The sequence below is a fragment of the Coregonus clupeaformis genome, chromosome 6 (genome assembly GCF_020615455.1).
Source record: "Coregonus clupeaformis isolate EN_2021a chromosome 6, ASM2061545v1, whole genome shotgun sequence".
Lineage (NCBI taxonomy): Eukaryota > Metazoa > Chordata > Actinopteri > Salmoniformes > Salmonidae > Coregonus > Coregonus clupeaformis.
Genome location: NC_059197.1, coordinates 33,548,120 through 33,564,765, shown reverse-complemented (window position 1 = coordinate 33,564,765; position 16,646 = coordinate 33,548,120). Strand labels below are relative to the sequence as shown.

General features: G+C 44.1%; 1 protein-coding gene across 5 annotated transcripts in view; it reads left to right on the top strand.

Moving 5' to 3' along the window:
• Positions 1-3,833: 3,833 nt before the first annotated feature.
• Positions 3,834-16,646, top strand: part of LOC121567589 (signaling mucin HKR1) — a 63,130-nt gene continuing 50,317 nt past the window's right edge. For all 5 annotated transcript variants that reach the window (XR_006001126.2, XM_041877759.2, XM_041877758.2 and 2 more), the window contains exons 1-6: positions 3,834-3,932; positions 4,369-4,500; positions 5,011-5,124; positions 15,184-15,274; positions 15,361-15,412; positions 15,539-15,663. Coding sequence is in view for 4 of the 5 variants with exons in the window: in XM_041877759.2 (XP_041733693.1) it covers positions 4,439-4,500; positions 5,011-5,124; positions 15,184-15,274; positions 15,361-15,412; positions 15,539-15,663 (444 nt within the window). In the remaining variant the exon portion in view is untranslated. The remainder of the gene's footprint in view (positions 3,933-4,368; positions 4,501-5,010; positions 5,125-15,183; positions 15,275-15,360; positions 15,413-15,538; positions 15,664-16,646) is intronic.

The window sequence follows — 16,646 nt, the reverse complement described above, 5'->3', positions numbered from 1 at the left end:
CCAGACTTGTTTAGGTTGACATTGGCTGACTCAGAGTCCTCGTTGTCTAGTATCCTGAGTTTCCACCCATCGCTAACCCCCCCCCCTCTTAACAGAGGGTTGGTGTGTTAATATAACACTGCACCATGTCAGGGGATGGTCTGTGTGGAAGATTAAGTTGCTTACGTTACCATTTTTGTAGTAGTCAGCAAAAAGTGTCTCTTGATTGTCCATGAGGAGCTTCTTTTTGTACTCTTTCCATGCCTTCTCATTTTTTACATCCAGAGGGTACTGTATTGTAATGATCTCTCCACAGAGGGAGAGGGCTTCAAAGCATCTGCATTTGGGTGAAACTCTCCTGCCATTGTTGGGCTCAAGGGCTTTGACACCTCTCACTTCACACCTCAGTTCTAATTGAAGTTGCAGCCGGATCTGTTCTGTCCTAGCAAGCTTGGTAGCCTTAATTTAGCATTCAGTCCTTCATTTTTCTTCTTGGCTTTAAAAATAGCTTCAGACTAAACATTACCTCCCCTGTCTGTTTCTCTCTGTAGCTCTGGTCTCCCTCTCCCTCCCTCTCCTTCCCTCTCCCTCCCTCTGGTTGGGTGAATCCAGCTGTCATAGACAATCTCCAGTGGCAGTGAAAAGGTCATACTCCCATCTGAGCTCCATGTTCTGTCTGCCTTGGGAGAACACCAGGCGGTTCTTGTCTCTTTCAGATGAGCCACACAGTGACAGGTCACCTGACCTCTTGACTTTATGACCTTCCAATGACCTTTCAGCTCCAATGACCTTTCAGCTCCAATGCCTCTGACACACCAACATACAGTGTACCATACTCAGACTGGAAGAATGTAAGATATACTTTATTATCAATTGTCACGGAGACACTCTGTCTTTTTCATTTTCACCCAATTTAGTTGACGGGGACTGTCAATGCAGATTAAACAGCATTTCAGAATGCACATCTAGTTAAAATGTATTTTGGATCATTTTCAAATGGGAATAAAAGACAAAAGACTGAACTAATGTTACAGTCAAACAAAGGCTTCCTTGAAAAAGAGATTCATATCTCAATGGGACTCACCTGGTTAAATAAAGGATCAATAGAAGCTGTGATCAGGTGGTTGTTTAGTAAACAGGCCAACAGTGGTTCCAGCCAGCAGGCACCAGGCAGCAGCAGAACTAACACTAGGGTTGCTGTCTGATCCCAGGCATGTTGTGAGCCAGATTAGAGCGACACCACGGTGGCTCAACGTGTAGGCTGTTGTTCACGGTTTAGCACCACAGACACAGAGGGGTCCGCACAAATCTCAGGGATGTGGGCAAATATAATAATAATAATAATATAAAGTGGTTTGTTTTGTTTTGGCTGTTCACACGTCCAGATCCACGTGGGAAAAAAGAGCCATGCAGTTGAAGGACACCATCTAGATGATTTAGACATAGACATCAGTGGAGGCTGTTGAAGGGAGGACGGCTCATAATAATATCTGGAATGGCAGTGAATAGAATGGCATCAAATACATGGAAACCAGGGAAACCATGGAAACCACGTGTTTGATAGCATTCTATTTATTCCGTTCCAGCCATTATTATGAGCCGTCCTCCCCTCAACAGCCTCCACTGATAGACATGCATGGTGTACACACACACACACACACACCTTGCACACACTGCCTGCGTGCCCAGTGGTAGTTACACTGATTATACTGATGGGGATGTTTTTGATGATGAAGATGATGATGATGGTGTTGCTTCCTCCTCTATAGGAGCAAAGCCCTGCAGTAGTAGAACAATACATCATCTTCTGTCTGGCTGCTTCTCCTCTACTTAGCACCCCTCACTGGTCTCTGTGGCATTACTCAAAGGTCTCTCTCTAACCAATCCCAGACAGTCAATATATGTCCTTCGTTAGATCACGGCATGGAAGTTTAACCTAACAGATGACATTCAATACAGCCACAATGATTGCCTCCTAATGAATTAAATAGCCCCGACATTTCAGGACAAAGCGCCGTTCCTTTCATATACTCCACACTCTCTCTCTCTCCTCTCTCTCTCTCTCTCTCTCTCTCGCTCCCTCTCTCCCTCTGTCTCCCCCTCTCTCTCTCTCTCTCTCTCTCTCGCTCTCTCTCTCGCTCCCTCTCTCTCTCTCTCTCGCTCCCTCTCTCCCTCTGTCTCTCTCTCTCTCTCTCTCTCTCTCTGTTTCTCTCTCTCTCTCTCTTTCTTTCTTTCTCTCTCTCTCTCTCTCTCTTTCTGTCTGTCTGTCTCTCTCTCTCTCTCTCTCCGTCTCTCTCTCTCTTTCTTTCTTTTTCTCTCTTTCTTTCTTTTTCTCTCACTTTCTTTCTTTCTTTCTTTCTTTCTTTCTTTCTTTCTTTCTTTCTTTCTTTCTTTCTTTCTTTCGCTCTCTCTCTCTCTCTCTCTCTCTCTCTCTCTCTCTCTCTCTCTCTCTCTCTCTCTCTCTCTTTTTTTTTTTTTTTTTTCTTCGTTCCCTCTCTTCATTCCTCTGCCATTTTTCCTCTTACTCTCTACCTCCATGTACCCTCTTTCTCCCCCTCTCTCCATTACTCTCTCCTACTCCCTCTCCCTCTCTCCTCTCTGGTCCTCATCAGTATGCTGGGACATGCCTGGCTGTCTCTGTGCTGGCTGGCTGTGGCAGAGGAGAGAGAGTTAGAAAGAGAGAGAGAGAGAGAGAGATAGGGATGGAGAGAGAGAGAGGGATGGAGAGAGAGAGGGATGGAGAGAGCGTGGGAGAGCGAGAGAGCAAGTAGGGGAACAGGATTGTGGTGTTTTATAGGGAGGGTTGCTGAGGGAGATTAAGCAGCAGGTAGGCGAGACAGGGCGACAGGACCCCGCTGGGGGTCGTAACCCCACAATGACCCCTGTATGACCCTGAACGGCCCCTCACTGGTGGTCATGGTCCACACTATTCCACACACATCTACCAGTCCCTCACAACAGGCGCAACCAGGCCACCTGCCAACATGGGGGGCGGGGGGGTTGAGAGAGAGAGGGGGGGGAAAGCAGGAGGGGGTGAGCACTTGCCAGGGCAATCGCCCGCCAGTCATTTAAGGTATGGAGGGATGGGGTGACGGAGGGAGAGAGGGAGGAGGCATGGCCTGATCTGGAAGAGTGCCTTTAGAATAGCAGATCTGAAACTTTCTGTTTTCCCAGAATACAAATGAGGTCTGGCTATGTTGTTATGGGAGACACGTGCCTAGCTCTTTTCAGCTGCAGGAGACAAGGATACACGCACGTGTGCACGCGAACACACACACACACACACACAGAAACACACACACACACATTCTGCTACTGATATACTAGATAATGCGGCTTGTTAAAAGCAAATCCCTATTATGACCGCTTATTTAATGCGTCTAAAATAATCAGATGTGAGAACAGTTTGTGTCTCTGTGTCATGCTCAAATAGGCATATGCTGCTTTCTGAATATATAAAAATTAAGAAAAACTCTCGAAAAATTCCTATGCTTCTTTCTTTACGAATTTCGACATACTGATTAATTCAATTAATGTTTTAATCAAAACATAATCTCTAGATAAGTTAATGTGAACCCTATAATTACTTTAATTAAATAATTCCCGCTGTCCATGATTGCAGTAGCAATATGGGTCTTGCCTGTCTTTGAATATGATGTCAGAGTTCATTCCTTGAACACATTATTTACAGGAGTCTTCTAAATGAGAATTTGAAGAGCGTGTGAGCGCAACAAATCCATTCAATTAAAGATTTAAGCCCGGAGGTGCCAGTATGAAATCGACGCCCTCCTTGCTCCCGTTCATGTGCACTATCGCGAGAGTTGCGTTTCCATAGCTACAACCATACACAAATGTTTCTGTCTTGAGAGAGGATAAGAAACTGTTTTGCAGCTGTTTATTCGAATCAACTTTATTCAAAATAGCTAAAGAGGACACACGAAGACAAATCCGAGGTAATTATTTACCATAACGTATAAAAAAGAACATGAGAAATAATAATGGTCTGGAAGTGACATGAAAGCTAACTTGCTAACGTTATCTAGCTAATTAAGCTAGCCAGTCTAGCTAGCCAAAAACAAGTAACGTTAGCTAAACGTTAACCTTAGGTACAGTAGATAGCTAGTTAGCTAGCCTAAACAAACTTGTGCAATCATAGAAGGTGTTGATACCTCAAAACTACCTGTTTCGATTATTAATAGCCATTACAATATTTGGTCATTTTGGTTAGGTTTTAACTGCCTTACTATGCAATTGTGTAATATTTTGCAGCGGATATTCAGTTCATTTTATTGCAGCAGTATTTCCTCCCTATGTGTGATTTAGCCTGGCCTGGCTGATCAGTGAAATAAATAGCAGGTTTTATATGATTACTCTGGGTTTTTATTACAGCAAGGAGCCGTGTGTAAAAAGGCACACAAAGGTGCACAGGGAATAACTAAGATCTAGAGAGAGAGGAGCCATGAATCTAAATGACTTTGTGGTGATTCCCAACAAGGCCAAGTCAGTCAAGCTCAATGCCAGGTAAGTGGAGAGTTGTTCTTCTGTTGCTCTCTTCCCCGAAGCAACACAGGCTCGACTCTGAGTTGATAGGGACAAACCAATGCTTGTTCATGTAGGGGAAGGATCTACCAAAATGCTCTTGTTTTCAATAAAAAAGTCAATGGTTTTTTCGTGCTTCCATATGTGATAAAAATGTCAAAACTATTTTATTATTATTGTCTTCTCCCTTTTGTCCATCATTCCCTATTTTTGTCTCTTGACATATTGGATCATTAGGAGATGGGCTTTGTCTATTTCTGCTGATAGTTGCTTTCTGTTTTTTCCATAATGTAGCTTAAATAGATCCTACTCCCTGGTGTTTCTCATTTGCTAATAGTTCATTGATTAGATGGATGAATTGATAGGTGATGCTCTACTCTGGTCTAATAGGTAATCAATGTAATTGATGAACTGGTATATGCTTCTCTAGTCTGATAAGTGATTGACAAGATTAATGATTGATTGTTGTTGATTGATTGTGTGTTGCCATAGGAACCTGCGAGAGCTGCGCATGGAGACAGTGACGCTGGCCCAGGAGAGTAAAGACATGGAGGATCGACTGCAACAACTCAGACAGAGCATGAGCCGGGAGAAAGAGGAGAGAGAGTGAGTAACAGTGAGAGGGAGGGAGAGAGCGACTGATAGTTATGAGAAAGAAAACACTGAGAGAGAAGGAGGAGAGAGAAGGAGGAGAGAGAGAGAGAGAGAGAGAGAGAGAGAGAGAGAGAGAGAGAGAGAGAGAGAGAGAGAGAGAGAGAGAGAGAGAGAGAGAGAGGGAGAGAGAGAGGGAGAGGGAGAGCTGTTAGAAGTGTAAATAGAGCTCTCCTCTGATGTGTCGAAGGCAGTTGCTGCAGTATGTGATCTGGTGTCCTACCCCCCATATATTCTAGCTGGACCATTAGTATAACGTACATTATCTGGCAAATGTAGGTTATGGGGAACTCAGCTAATTTTGCCAGGAAATACATTTTCAGTGGGAAAGATAAACATATCATCTTTTATTAATATGATTGTTTTCCCCTCCCTGCATTTCATTAATAACATTGAGATGTGTGACCCAGGGTGCATTGCTTTGGGAAGTTATGGAGAACAGTGTTTTAGGGGAGTATATCACACTATACGAGCCCATAACTCATACAGCAGGCTTCAGGAGGGTCTGTACATACACTACCGTTCAAAAGTTTGGTGTCACGTAGAAATGTCCTTGTTTTCGAAAGAAAAGCAATTTTTTTTGTCCATTTAAATAACATCAAATTGATCAGAAATACAGTGTAGACATTGTTCATGTTGTAAATGGCTATTGTAGCTGGAAACGGCTGATTTTTAATGGAATATCTACAAAGGCGTACAGAGGCCCATTATCAGCAACCATCAGTCCTGTGTTCCAATGGCACGTTGTGTTTGCTAATCCAAGTTTATCATTTTAAAAGGCTAATTGATCATTAGAAAACCTTTTTGCAATTATGTTAGCACAGCTGAAATATGTTGTGCTGATTAAAGAAGCAATAAAACTTATTGAGACTTGTTGAGTATTTGGAGCATCAACAATTGTGGGTTCGATTACAGACACACACACACACACACACACACACACATACAGAGAAACACACACACACATTCTGCTACTGATATACCAGATAATGCGGCTTGTTAAAAGCAAAACCCGATTATGACCGCTTATTTAATGCGTCTAAAATAATCAAATGTGAGAACAGTTTGTGTCTCTGTGTCATGCTCAAATAGGCATATGCTGCTTTCTGAATATATAAACATGAAGAAAAACTCTCAAAAAATTCCTATGCTTCTTTCTTTACGAATTCCGACATACTGATTAATTCAATTAAGGTTTTAATCAAAACTTAATCTCTAGATAAGTTAATGTGAACCCTATAATTATTTTAATTCAATAATTCCCGCTGTCCATGATTGCAGTAGCAATATGGGTCTTGCCTGTCTTTGAATATGATGTCAGAGTTCATTCCTTGAACACATTATTTACAGGAGTCTTCTAAATGAGAACTTGAAGAGCGTGTGAGCTGGCCAAAAACAAATAACTTTCTTCTGAAACTCGTCAGTCTATTCTTGTTCTGAGAAATGAAGGCTGTTCAATGTGAGAAATTGCCAAGAAACTGAAGCTCTCGTACAACGCTGTGTACTACTCCCTTCACAGAACAGCGCAAACTGGCTCTATCCAGAATAGAACGAGGAGTGGGAGGCCCCGGTGCACAACTGAGCAAGAGGACAAATACATTAGAGTGTCTAGTTTGAGAAACAGGCGCCTCACAGGTCCTCAACTGGCAGCTTCATTAAATAGTACCCGCAAAACACCAGTCTCAACGTCAACAGTGAAGAGGCGACTCCGGGATGTTGACCTTCTAGGCAGAGTTGCAAAGAAAAAGCCATATCTCAGACTGCCCATCTTTAATCTTTTCTTTTTATTGGCCAGTCTGAGATATGGCTTTTTCTTTGCAACTCTGCCTAGAAGGTCAGCATCCCGGAGTCGCCTCTTCACTGTTGACGTTGAGACTGGTGTTTTGCGGGTACTATTTAATGGTTGCTGATAATGGGCCTCTGTACGCCTTTGTAGATATTCCATTAAAAATCAGCCGTTTCCAGCTACAATAGCCATTTACAACATGAACAATGTCTACACTGTATTTCTGATCAATTTGATGTTATTTTAATGGACAAAAAAATTGCTTTTCTTTCGAAAACAAGGACATTTCTAAGTGACAAAAACTTTTGAATGGTAGTCTATATCACACAAACACACACCGCAACGCACTCCAACGCACTCCCACGCACTCCCACGCCCCCCATCCCCCCACACAAACACACACCGCAACGCAACGCACTCACTCACACGCCCCCCATCCCCCTACACAAACACAGACCGCAATGCACTCACACACACTCACACGCACTCCCATCCCCCCACACAAACAAACACCGCAACGCAACGCAACGCACCCACTCACACCCCCACGCACCCCCACACAAACACACACCGCAATGCAACGCACTCACTCACACTCACATGCACCCCCACCCCCCCACACAAACAAACACCGCAACGCAACGCACCCACTTACACCCCCACGCACCCCAACACAAACACACACCGCAACGCACTCACTCACTCACACCCCCACGCACCCCCACACAAACACACACCGCAACGCACTCACTCACACTCACACGCACCCCCATCCCCCTACACAAACACAGACCGCAATGCACTCACACACACTCACATGCACACACGTTGCACGCACCCCCGTCTCCCCACTAATACACACACACACGTGCACACACTCAATCATAATAAATGGACAGTTGAAGTATAACAGAGGAGGGAGATGAACTACTGGGAGAGTTTACGTCTCAAGTGTTTACAATCTGTTTGTCCCGGTGAAAATCCATCCATCATTTGCATGGAAGTGTACACCGGATAATGGGATGAAGACGTATCTGGAAATAGTTAAGGGCAGATTGTTTCTCGCTTTGTGTGTGTGTGTGTAGAGTTTGGGTGAGATTGTTTTAGAGGGGGGGAACAGACCTAATTATGAACTCATACATCAACTGGAGAGAGGAGGGCCGAGCCGAGCCGAGCCGAGCGGCCGCTACTGAGGATAAACACATAAAGGCAACTGTGTCACAATGAAATACGGCTGTGGTTACTGCTTTACCAGACGACACAGGACTGTGTGTGTGTGTGCGTCTCCTACAGGAACTGTTAGATTGAGAGTGTAGGGACGTATCGTCCACTCTCCAATCACAGTGCTGTTTATGTAGAGAACTACAGGGGCTGTTGTTTACCTGTCTCAGAGCCATTCATCAATGAGACAGGATCTGGATACACAGTAGAATAGACAGGGAGCTTCTCCTATTCAACTCCTCACACCCTACTCCTTTATAAAGACAGAGAACGGGGAGGAGAGAGAGAGAAATGAGAGGGTGAAATGGAGAAATTGAGAATTTTAATAATAATGTAGCACTTTATTTTTGTTGAACTTCCATTTTCCAGCATACCTCTTAACAGCATACCTCTAACAGCATACCTCTTAACAGCATACCTCTAACAGCATACCTCTAACAGCATACCTCTAACAGCATACCTCTAACAGCATACCTCTAACAGCATACCTCTAACAGCATACCTCTAACAGTGGCTGAAAGTCTCTTGCACATTCAGTTTGTTCTTCATTTCATGCACCTTGGTTGGACTGTGAGGTAACAGCAGCAGCATACCTCTGTCCTTTATCTGTGGAGCAGAATGAAGCAACAGCATTCCTCTATTCTTTATCTGTGGAGCAGAATGAAGCAGCAGCATTCCTCTATTCTTTATCAGTGGAGCAGAATGAAGCAACATCATTCCTCTATTCTCTATCTGTGGAGCAGAATGAAGCAACAGCAGAAATGGATGTATTGTCTTATTATAATGTGCTTCCCGCTGCGGAGAGGAACTACAGTATAGGAGTAATATTCCCAGGCTTGCTGAACTCACACACTACATCACCCAGTGTGTTTGGCCTGCTTAAGCTGAGGCTTGTTTAAAGCTCGGTTTCACAAATCAATGGTTGGTTCTAGTGTTCCTAATCCCTCAGGCCCATACCTGAATCCCAACATCCAGTCTGTCTGACTCTGTCCCACTATGCTACTGTAGTCTGCTGAGGGTGGTAGGCTGTGTCATAGCTCCATCCGTCTCACACACACACACACACACACACACACACACACACACACACACACACACACACACACACACACACACACACACACACACACACACACACACACACACACACACACACACACACACACACACACACACACACACACACACACACACACACACACACACACACACACACACACACATACAGATATGTCCTAGTGGATGATGTAATGTCCTCAGGGGTGACTCTGTGTGACAGTGGTGACGTGTGACAGGTATGACAGCTGTAGTTTAACCTGAGGTCATCGTTCATGCACCTGACATCAGATTGATGTGATGCAATTTGCTGGGCTGCATTTTGGAACGTTATGATAACCATATCTGTCTGTTGGGGTTCTGTCGGTGCTCATTGTGTCTGTTCTGTGGGTGAGGTGAACGTGTTTGATAGGGGATGATGGGATGTGTGTGTTTTGGGCTGTTTTTACGGAGACCTTAGCTCAGGTCAGTGAATCTGCCACATCCCTCTACCCCTTCAATGGCCCTGACAGGAGAGGTGCAGGCTGTTGAACCCTGTTACTACCAATCACACAGTTGGTTTAGACAGTAACACACACACACACACACACACACACACTGTGTGTAACGGTGGTGGTGCAGCTGAGTGGTTGTGCTGAACAGATGTGAGACATGATGATGGAGTGGAGGTGGACCTGCTGATTAAACTACAGCCTGGAGAGGCCTGCCAACAGCCCTCACATTACATCCATTCTGCTTAGCTCCATCTGTCTGTGTGTGTTTTAGGGATACTATGCTTGGACAGGGATACCGCGTTGTGTCTCATCTGTGGCTCGGCCCTCCTCTCTCCAGTTGATGTATGAGTTCATAATTAGGTCTGTTTTAGAGGGGAGGAACAATCTCCCCCAAACGCTGCACGCACACACACACACACACACACACGCACACGCACACGCACACGCACACGCGCACACACACACACACACACCTTGCCATATAAACAGGTCTAGACATCCCGTACCGTGACAGGCTGCCAGCTCAATCAAAACCAAATATCATTCACACAGAGACAACCATCACAATAATATAAATGATGAAGTCTGAGAGGAGGGAGGCATGAATAACTCACATGTCTAAATGAGGAGACCTGTCTCTCTGTTCTTCACTTTGTGTGTGTAGAATATAGCCTTAAATACAACTTTATTGTTCGTAGTAGATGGAACATTGCCTTTATCTTTACACAAGTAGGCCGAACATAACATTATCACTTTACACATAATTGTTAAAATATTTTATGTAAGACTAACCCTTCCAGTGGTTGAATTGCAAATGCCTTAAGATTTTGAAGCTTATTGAAAGTAGCTAAACACTTTCGGTGAAACGGTTCTCACAAAGAAGTTAAATTTCCCTGACATTAGGCCAGTAGCTCTATCTAATGTATAGAAAGTCATAAAATACCTTACAACTTTATTGAGCATTTACAGTGGGGAAAAAAAGTATTTAGTCAGCCACCAATTGTGCAAGTTCTCCCACTTAAAAAGATGAGAGAGGCCTGTAATTTTCATCATAGGTACACGTCAACTATGACAGACAAATTGAGAAAAGAAAATCCAGAAAATCACATTGTAGGATTTTTTATGAATTTATTTGCAAATTATGGTGGAAAATAAGTATTTGGTCACCTACAAACAAGCAAGATTTCTGGCTCTCACAGACCTGTAACTTCTTCTTTAAGAGGCTCCTCTGTCCTCCACTCGTTACCTGTATTAATGGCACCTGTTTGAACTTGTTATCAGTATAAAAGACACCTGTCCACAACCTCAAACAGTCACACTCCAAACTCCACTATGGCCAAGACCAAAGAGCTGTCAAAGGACACCAGAAACAAAATTGTAGACCTGCACCAGGCTGGGAAGACTGAATCTGCAATAGGTAAGCAGCTTGGTTTGAAGAAATCAACTGTGGGAGCAATTATTAGGAAATGGAAGACATACAAGACCACTGATAATCTCCCTCGATCTGGGGCTCCACACAAGATCTCACCCCGTGGGGTCAAAATGATCACAAGAACGGTGAGCAAAAATCCCAGAACCACACGGGGGGACCTAGTGAATGACCTGCAGAGAGCTGGGACCAAAGTAACAAAGCCTACCATCAGTAACACACTACGCCGCCAGGGACTCAAATCCTGCAGTGCCAGACGTGTTCCCCTGCTTAAACCAGTACATGTCCAGGCCCGTCTGAAGTTTGCTAGAGTGCATTTGGATGATCCAGAAGAGGATTGGGAGAATGTCATATGGTCAGATGAAACCAAAATATAACTTTTTGGTAAAAACTAAACTCGTCGTGTTTGGAGGACAAAGAATGCTGAGTTGCATCCAAAGAACACCATACCTACTGTGACGCATGGGGGTGGAAACATCATGCTTTGGGGCTGTTTTTCTGCAAAGGGACCAGGACGACTGATCCGTGTAAAGGAAAGAATGAATGGGGCCATGTATCGTGAGATTTTGAGTGAAAACCTCCTTCCATCAGCAAGGGCATTGAAGATGAAACGTGGCTGGGTCTTTCAGCATGACAATGATCCCAAGCACACCGCCCGGGCAACGAAGGAGTGGCTTCGTAAGAAGCATTTCAAGGTCCTGGAGTGGCCTAGCCAGTCCCCAGATCTCAACCCCATAGAAAATCTTTGGAGGGAGTTGAAAGTCCATGTTGCCCAGCGACAGCCCCAAAACATCACTGCTCTAGAGGAGATCTGCATGGAGGAATGGGCCAAAATACCAGCAACAGTTTGTGAAAACCTTGTGAAGACTTACAGAAACGTTTGACCTGTGTCATTGCCAACAAAGGGTATATAACAAAGTATTGAGAAACTTTTGTTTTTGACCAAATACTTATTTTCCACCATAATTTGCAAATAAATTCATAAAAAATCCTACAATGTGATTTTCTGGATTTTTTTTCCTCATTTTGACTGTCATAGTTGACGTGTACCTATGATGAAAATTACAGGCCTCTCTCATCTTTTTAAGTGGGAGAACCTGCACAATTGGTGGCTGACTAAATACTTTTTTCCCCCACTGTACATGGAAATTCATGTAATACTGTTAGACCATGTGTCTGTTGCCATTATTTCAATGAGACTAATTTAGAGAGACACAAATGTCTGTGTCACTATTACTGTGTCATTACTAAACCCACGGTACGATCTGGTTTGATCTCTATTGATTATTACACCCACAATATGATCTGGTTTGATCTCTTTTGATTACTACACCTACGGTATGATCTGGTTTGATCTCTATTGATTACTACACCCACGGTATGATCTGGTTTGATCTCTATTGATTATTACACCCACCCCACGGTATGATCTGGTTTGATCTCTATTGATTACTACACCACCCCACGATATGATCTGGTTTGATGTGTATTGATCTGGTTTGATCTTTATTATTTATTATACTTACCCAACTGTATGATCTGGTTTGATCTCTATTGATTATTACACCCACCCCACGGTATGATCTGGTTTGATCTCTATTGATTACTACATCCACCCCACGGTATGATCTGGTTTGATCTTGATTGATTACTACACCCACCCCACGGTATGATCTGGATTGATCTCTGTTGATTACTACACCCACCCCACGGTATGATCTGGTTTGATCTCTATTGATTACTACACCCACCCCACGGTATGATCTGGTTTGATCTCTGTTGATTATTACACCCACCCCACGGTATGATCTGGTTTGATCTCTATTGATTATTACACCCACCCCACGGTATGATCTGGTTTGATCTCTGTTGATTATTACACCCACCCCACGGTATGATCTGGTTTGATCTCTATTGATTATTACACCCACCCCACGATATGATCTGGTTTGATGTCTATTGATCTGGTTTGATCTCAATTGATTATTACACTTACCCCACTGTATGATCTGGTTTGATCTCTATTGATTACTACACCCACCCCACGGTATGATCTGGTTCGATCTCCATTGATTATTACACCCACCCCATGGCATGATCTGGTTTGTTCTCTATTGATTACTAGACCCACTCCACGGTATGATCTGGTTTGATCTCTATCGATCTGGTTTGATCTCTATTGATTATTAAACCCACAGTATGATCTGGTTGGATCTCTACTGATTACTACACCCACCCCACGGTATGATCTGGTTTGATCTCTATTGATTATTACTCCAACCCCATGGCATGATCTGGTTTGATCTCTATTGATTACTAGACCCACTCCACGGTATGATCTGGTTTGATCTCTATCGATCTGGTTTGATCTCTATTGATTATTACACCCACAGTATGATCTGGTTGGATCTCTACTGATTACTACACCCACCCCACGGTATGATCTGGTTTGATCTCTATTGATCTGGTTTGATCTCTATTGATTACTACACCCACCCCATGGTGTGATCTGGTTTGATCTCTATTGATTACTACATCCACCCACAGTATGATCTGTTTGATATCTATTGATTATTACGCCCACCCCACGGTATGATCTGGTTTGATCTCTATTGATTACTACACCACCCCACAATATGATCTGGTTTGATGTGTATTGATCTGGTTTGATCTCTATTAATTATTATACTTACCCAACTGTATGATCTGGTTTGATCTCTATTGATTACTACACCCACCCCACGGTATGTTCTGGTTTGATATCTATTGATTATTACACCCACCACACGGTATGATCTGGTTTGATCTCTATTGATTATTACACCCACCCCACGGTATGATCTGGTTTGATCTCTATTGATTATTACACCCACCCCACGGTATGATCTGGTTTGATCTCTATTGATTATTACACCCACCCCACGGTATGATCTGGTTTGATCTCTATTGATTACTACATCCACCCCATGGTATGATCTGGTTTGATCTTGATTGATTACTACACCCACCCCACGGTATGATCTGGTTTGATCTCTATTGATTATTACACCCACCCCACGGTATGATCTGGTTTGATCTATATTGATTATTACACCCACCCCACGGTATGATCTGGTTTGATCTCTATTGATTACTACATCCACCCCACGGTATGATCTGGTTTGATCTATATTGATTATTACACCCACCCCACGGTATGATCTGGTTTGATCTCTATTGATTACTACATCCACCCCACGGTATGATCTGGTTTGATCTTGATTGATTACTACACCCACCCCACGTTATGATCTGGTTTGATCTCTATTGATTATTACACCCACCCCACGGTATGATCTGGTTTGATCTCTATTGATTATTACACCCACCCCACGGTATGATCTGGTTTGATCTCTATTGATTACTACATCCACCCCACGGTATGATCTGGTTTGATCTCTATCGATCTGGTTTGATCTCTATTGATTATTACACCCACAGTATGATCTGGTTGGATCTCTACTGATTACTACACCCACCCCATGGTATGATCTGGTTTGATCTCTTTTGATTATTACAGCACTGTAAATGTTCATGGTCATGTTTATTGTAAGCTCTGATTTCTTTCCTCTCTCTCTCTCTCTCTCTCTCTCTCTCTCTCTCTCTCTCTCTCTCTCTCTCTCTCTCTCTCTCTCTCTCTCTCTCTCTCTCTCTCTCTCTCTCTCTCTCTCTCTCTCTTTATCTCCCTATCTCTCGCTGTCTATCTCTTTATCTCCCTATCTCTCGCTGTCTATCTCTTTCTCTGTCTCGCTCTCTCTCGCTCTCTCTCTCTCTCGCTCTCTCTCACTCTCTCTCTCTCTTTCTCTCTTTTCCTCTCTCTCGCTCTCTCTCGCTCTCTCTCTCTCGCTGTCTCTCTCTGTCTCTCTCTTTCTCTCTTTCCCTCTCTCTCGCTCTCTCTCTCGCTCTCTCTCGCTCTCTCTCTCTCGCTCTCTCTCTCGCTGTTTGTCCCTCTCTCGCTGTCTCTCGCTCTCTCTCTCTCTCTCTGTCAGGAGGTCAGGTGGGTTTCGTTGGAAGTCAGGGCAGGCTGGAGCTGTGTATAACCACAGTGCAAAGAGGAACAAGGAGAGTGGACTCCAAAAGGCAAGCCCCATGATGGTCTGAAATGTCTATACTGAAATCATTCCTCTCTCGTTGACTGTTTTCTTCCTGTGTGTTACCTCAAACAGCTGTCAACAGGCAAGGTGAAGATACTGCTCCTCAAAGATCAACCTCAGACAGGTGAGATTTCATAAGTGTGTGTGTGTGTGTGTCTGTGGTTGTACTCTATGTGTTCTGGTATGGTTCATTCTACAACAATATGTGTGTGTGTGTGTGTGTGTGTGTGTGTGTGTTGTCTCTGTCCAGAAGTCTGCAGGGTGGGAGAGAAGGATACGACTCCAGCTGCTCTCTCAGGTGGTCAGGTGTCCAGCAGGAAGACCAGGCTGAGGGGGAAGGTGTGTGGCCAGTGTGAGGCCAGGGCCGCTGGACTGGTTAGTACCACACACACACACACACACACACACACACACACACACACACACACACACACACACACACACACACACACACACACACACACACACACACACACACACACACACTTTCTGTATCCGTCTATTCTATTTATCTTTCCTCTTTGTAAATGTTAGTGTTTCTTCTCTCCAACATCTGTTGTTGAATCATAGTCCTGTCTGTCCTTCTATTGGTAAAAGATAACCGTTGATACAGAGTCCTATCAGCAGAGGGTTGATGTTTACTTGTTGGCTAAAGCCTTTGTTTGTCATCCACCCTCTATCTCTCTCTGTTCACTGGAGCTCTGTGTGTGTGTGTGTGTGTGTGTGTGTGTGTGTGACACAGCTGAGTAATGTGTGCGTAACGTCCGGTGGGTCTGATATCTCTGTGGCGGTGGGTGATTCCCAGTCCATAATCATTGGCCACTCATGCAGAATACACAGTCTGCATACAGGAGAGCTTACAGCCGTACAGCAGGGATACCACTGGGTGTGTTGGGGTGTTCTTCAGTTTACCACTGGGTGTGTTGGGGTGTTCTTCAGTTTACCACTGGGTGTGTTGGGGTGTTCTTCAGTTTACCACTGGGTGTGTTGGGGTGTTCTTCAGTTTACCACTGGGTGTGTTGGGGTGTTCTTCAGTTTACCACTGGGTGTGTTGGGGTGTTCTTCAGTTTACCACTGGGTGTGTTGGGGTGTTCTTCAGTTTACCACTGGGTGTGTTGGGGTGTTCTTCAGTTTACCACTGGGTGTGTTGGGGTGTTCTTCAGTTTACCACTGGGTGTGTTGGGGTGTTCTTCAGTTTACCACTGGGTGTGTTGGGGTGTTCTTCAGTTTACCACTGGGTGTGTCGGGGTGTTCTTCAGTTTACCACTGGGTGTGTCGGGGTGTTCTTCAGTTTACCACTGGGTGTGTCGGGGTGTTCTTCAGTTTACCACTGGGTGTGTCGGGTGTTCTTCAGTTTA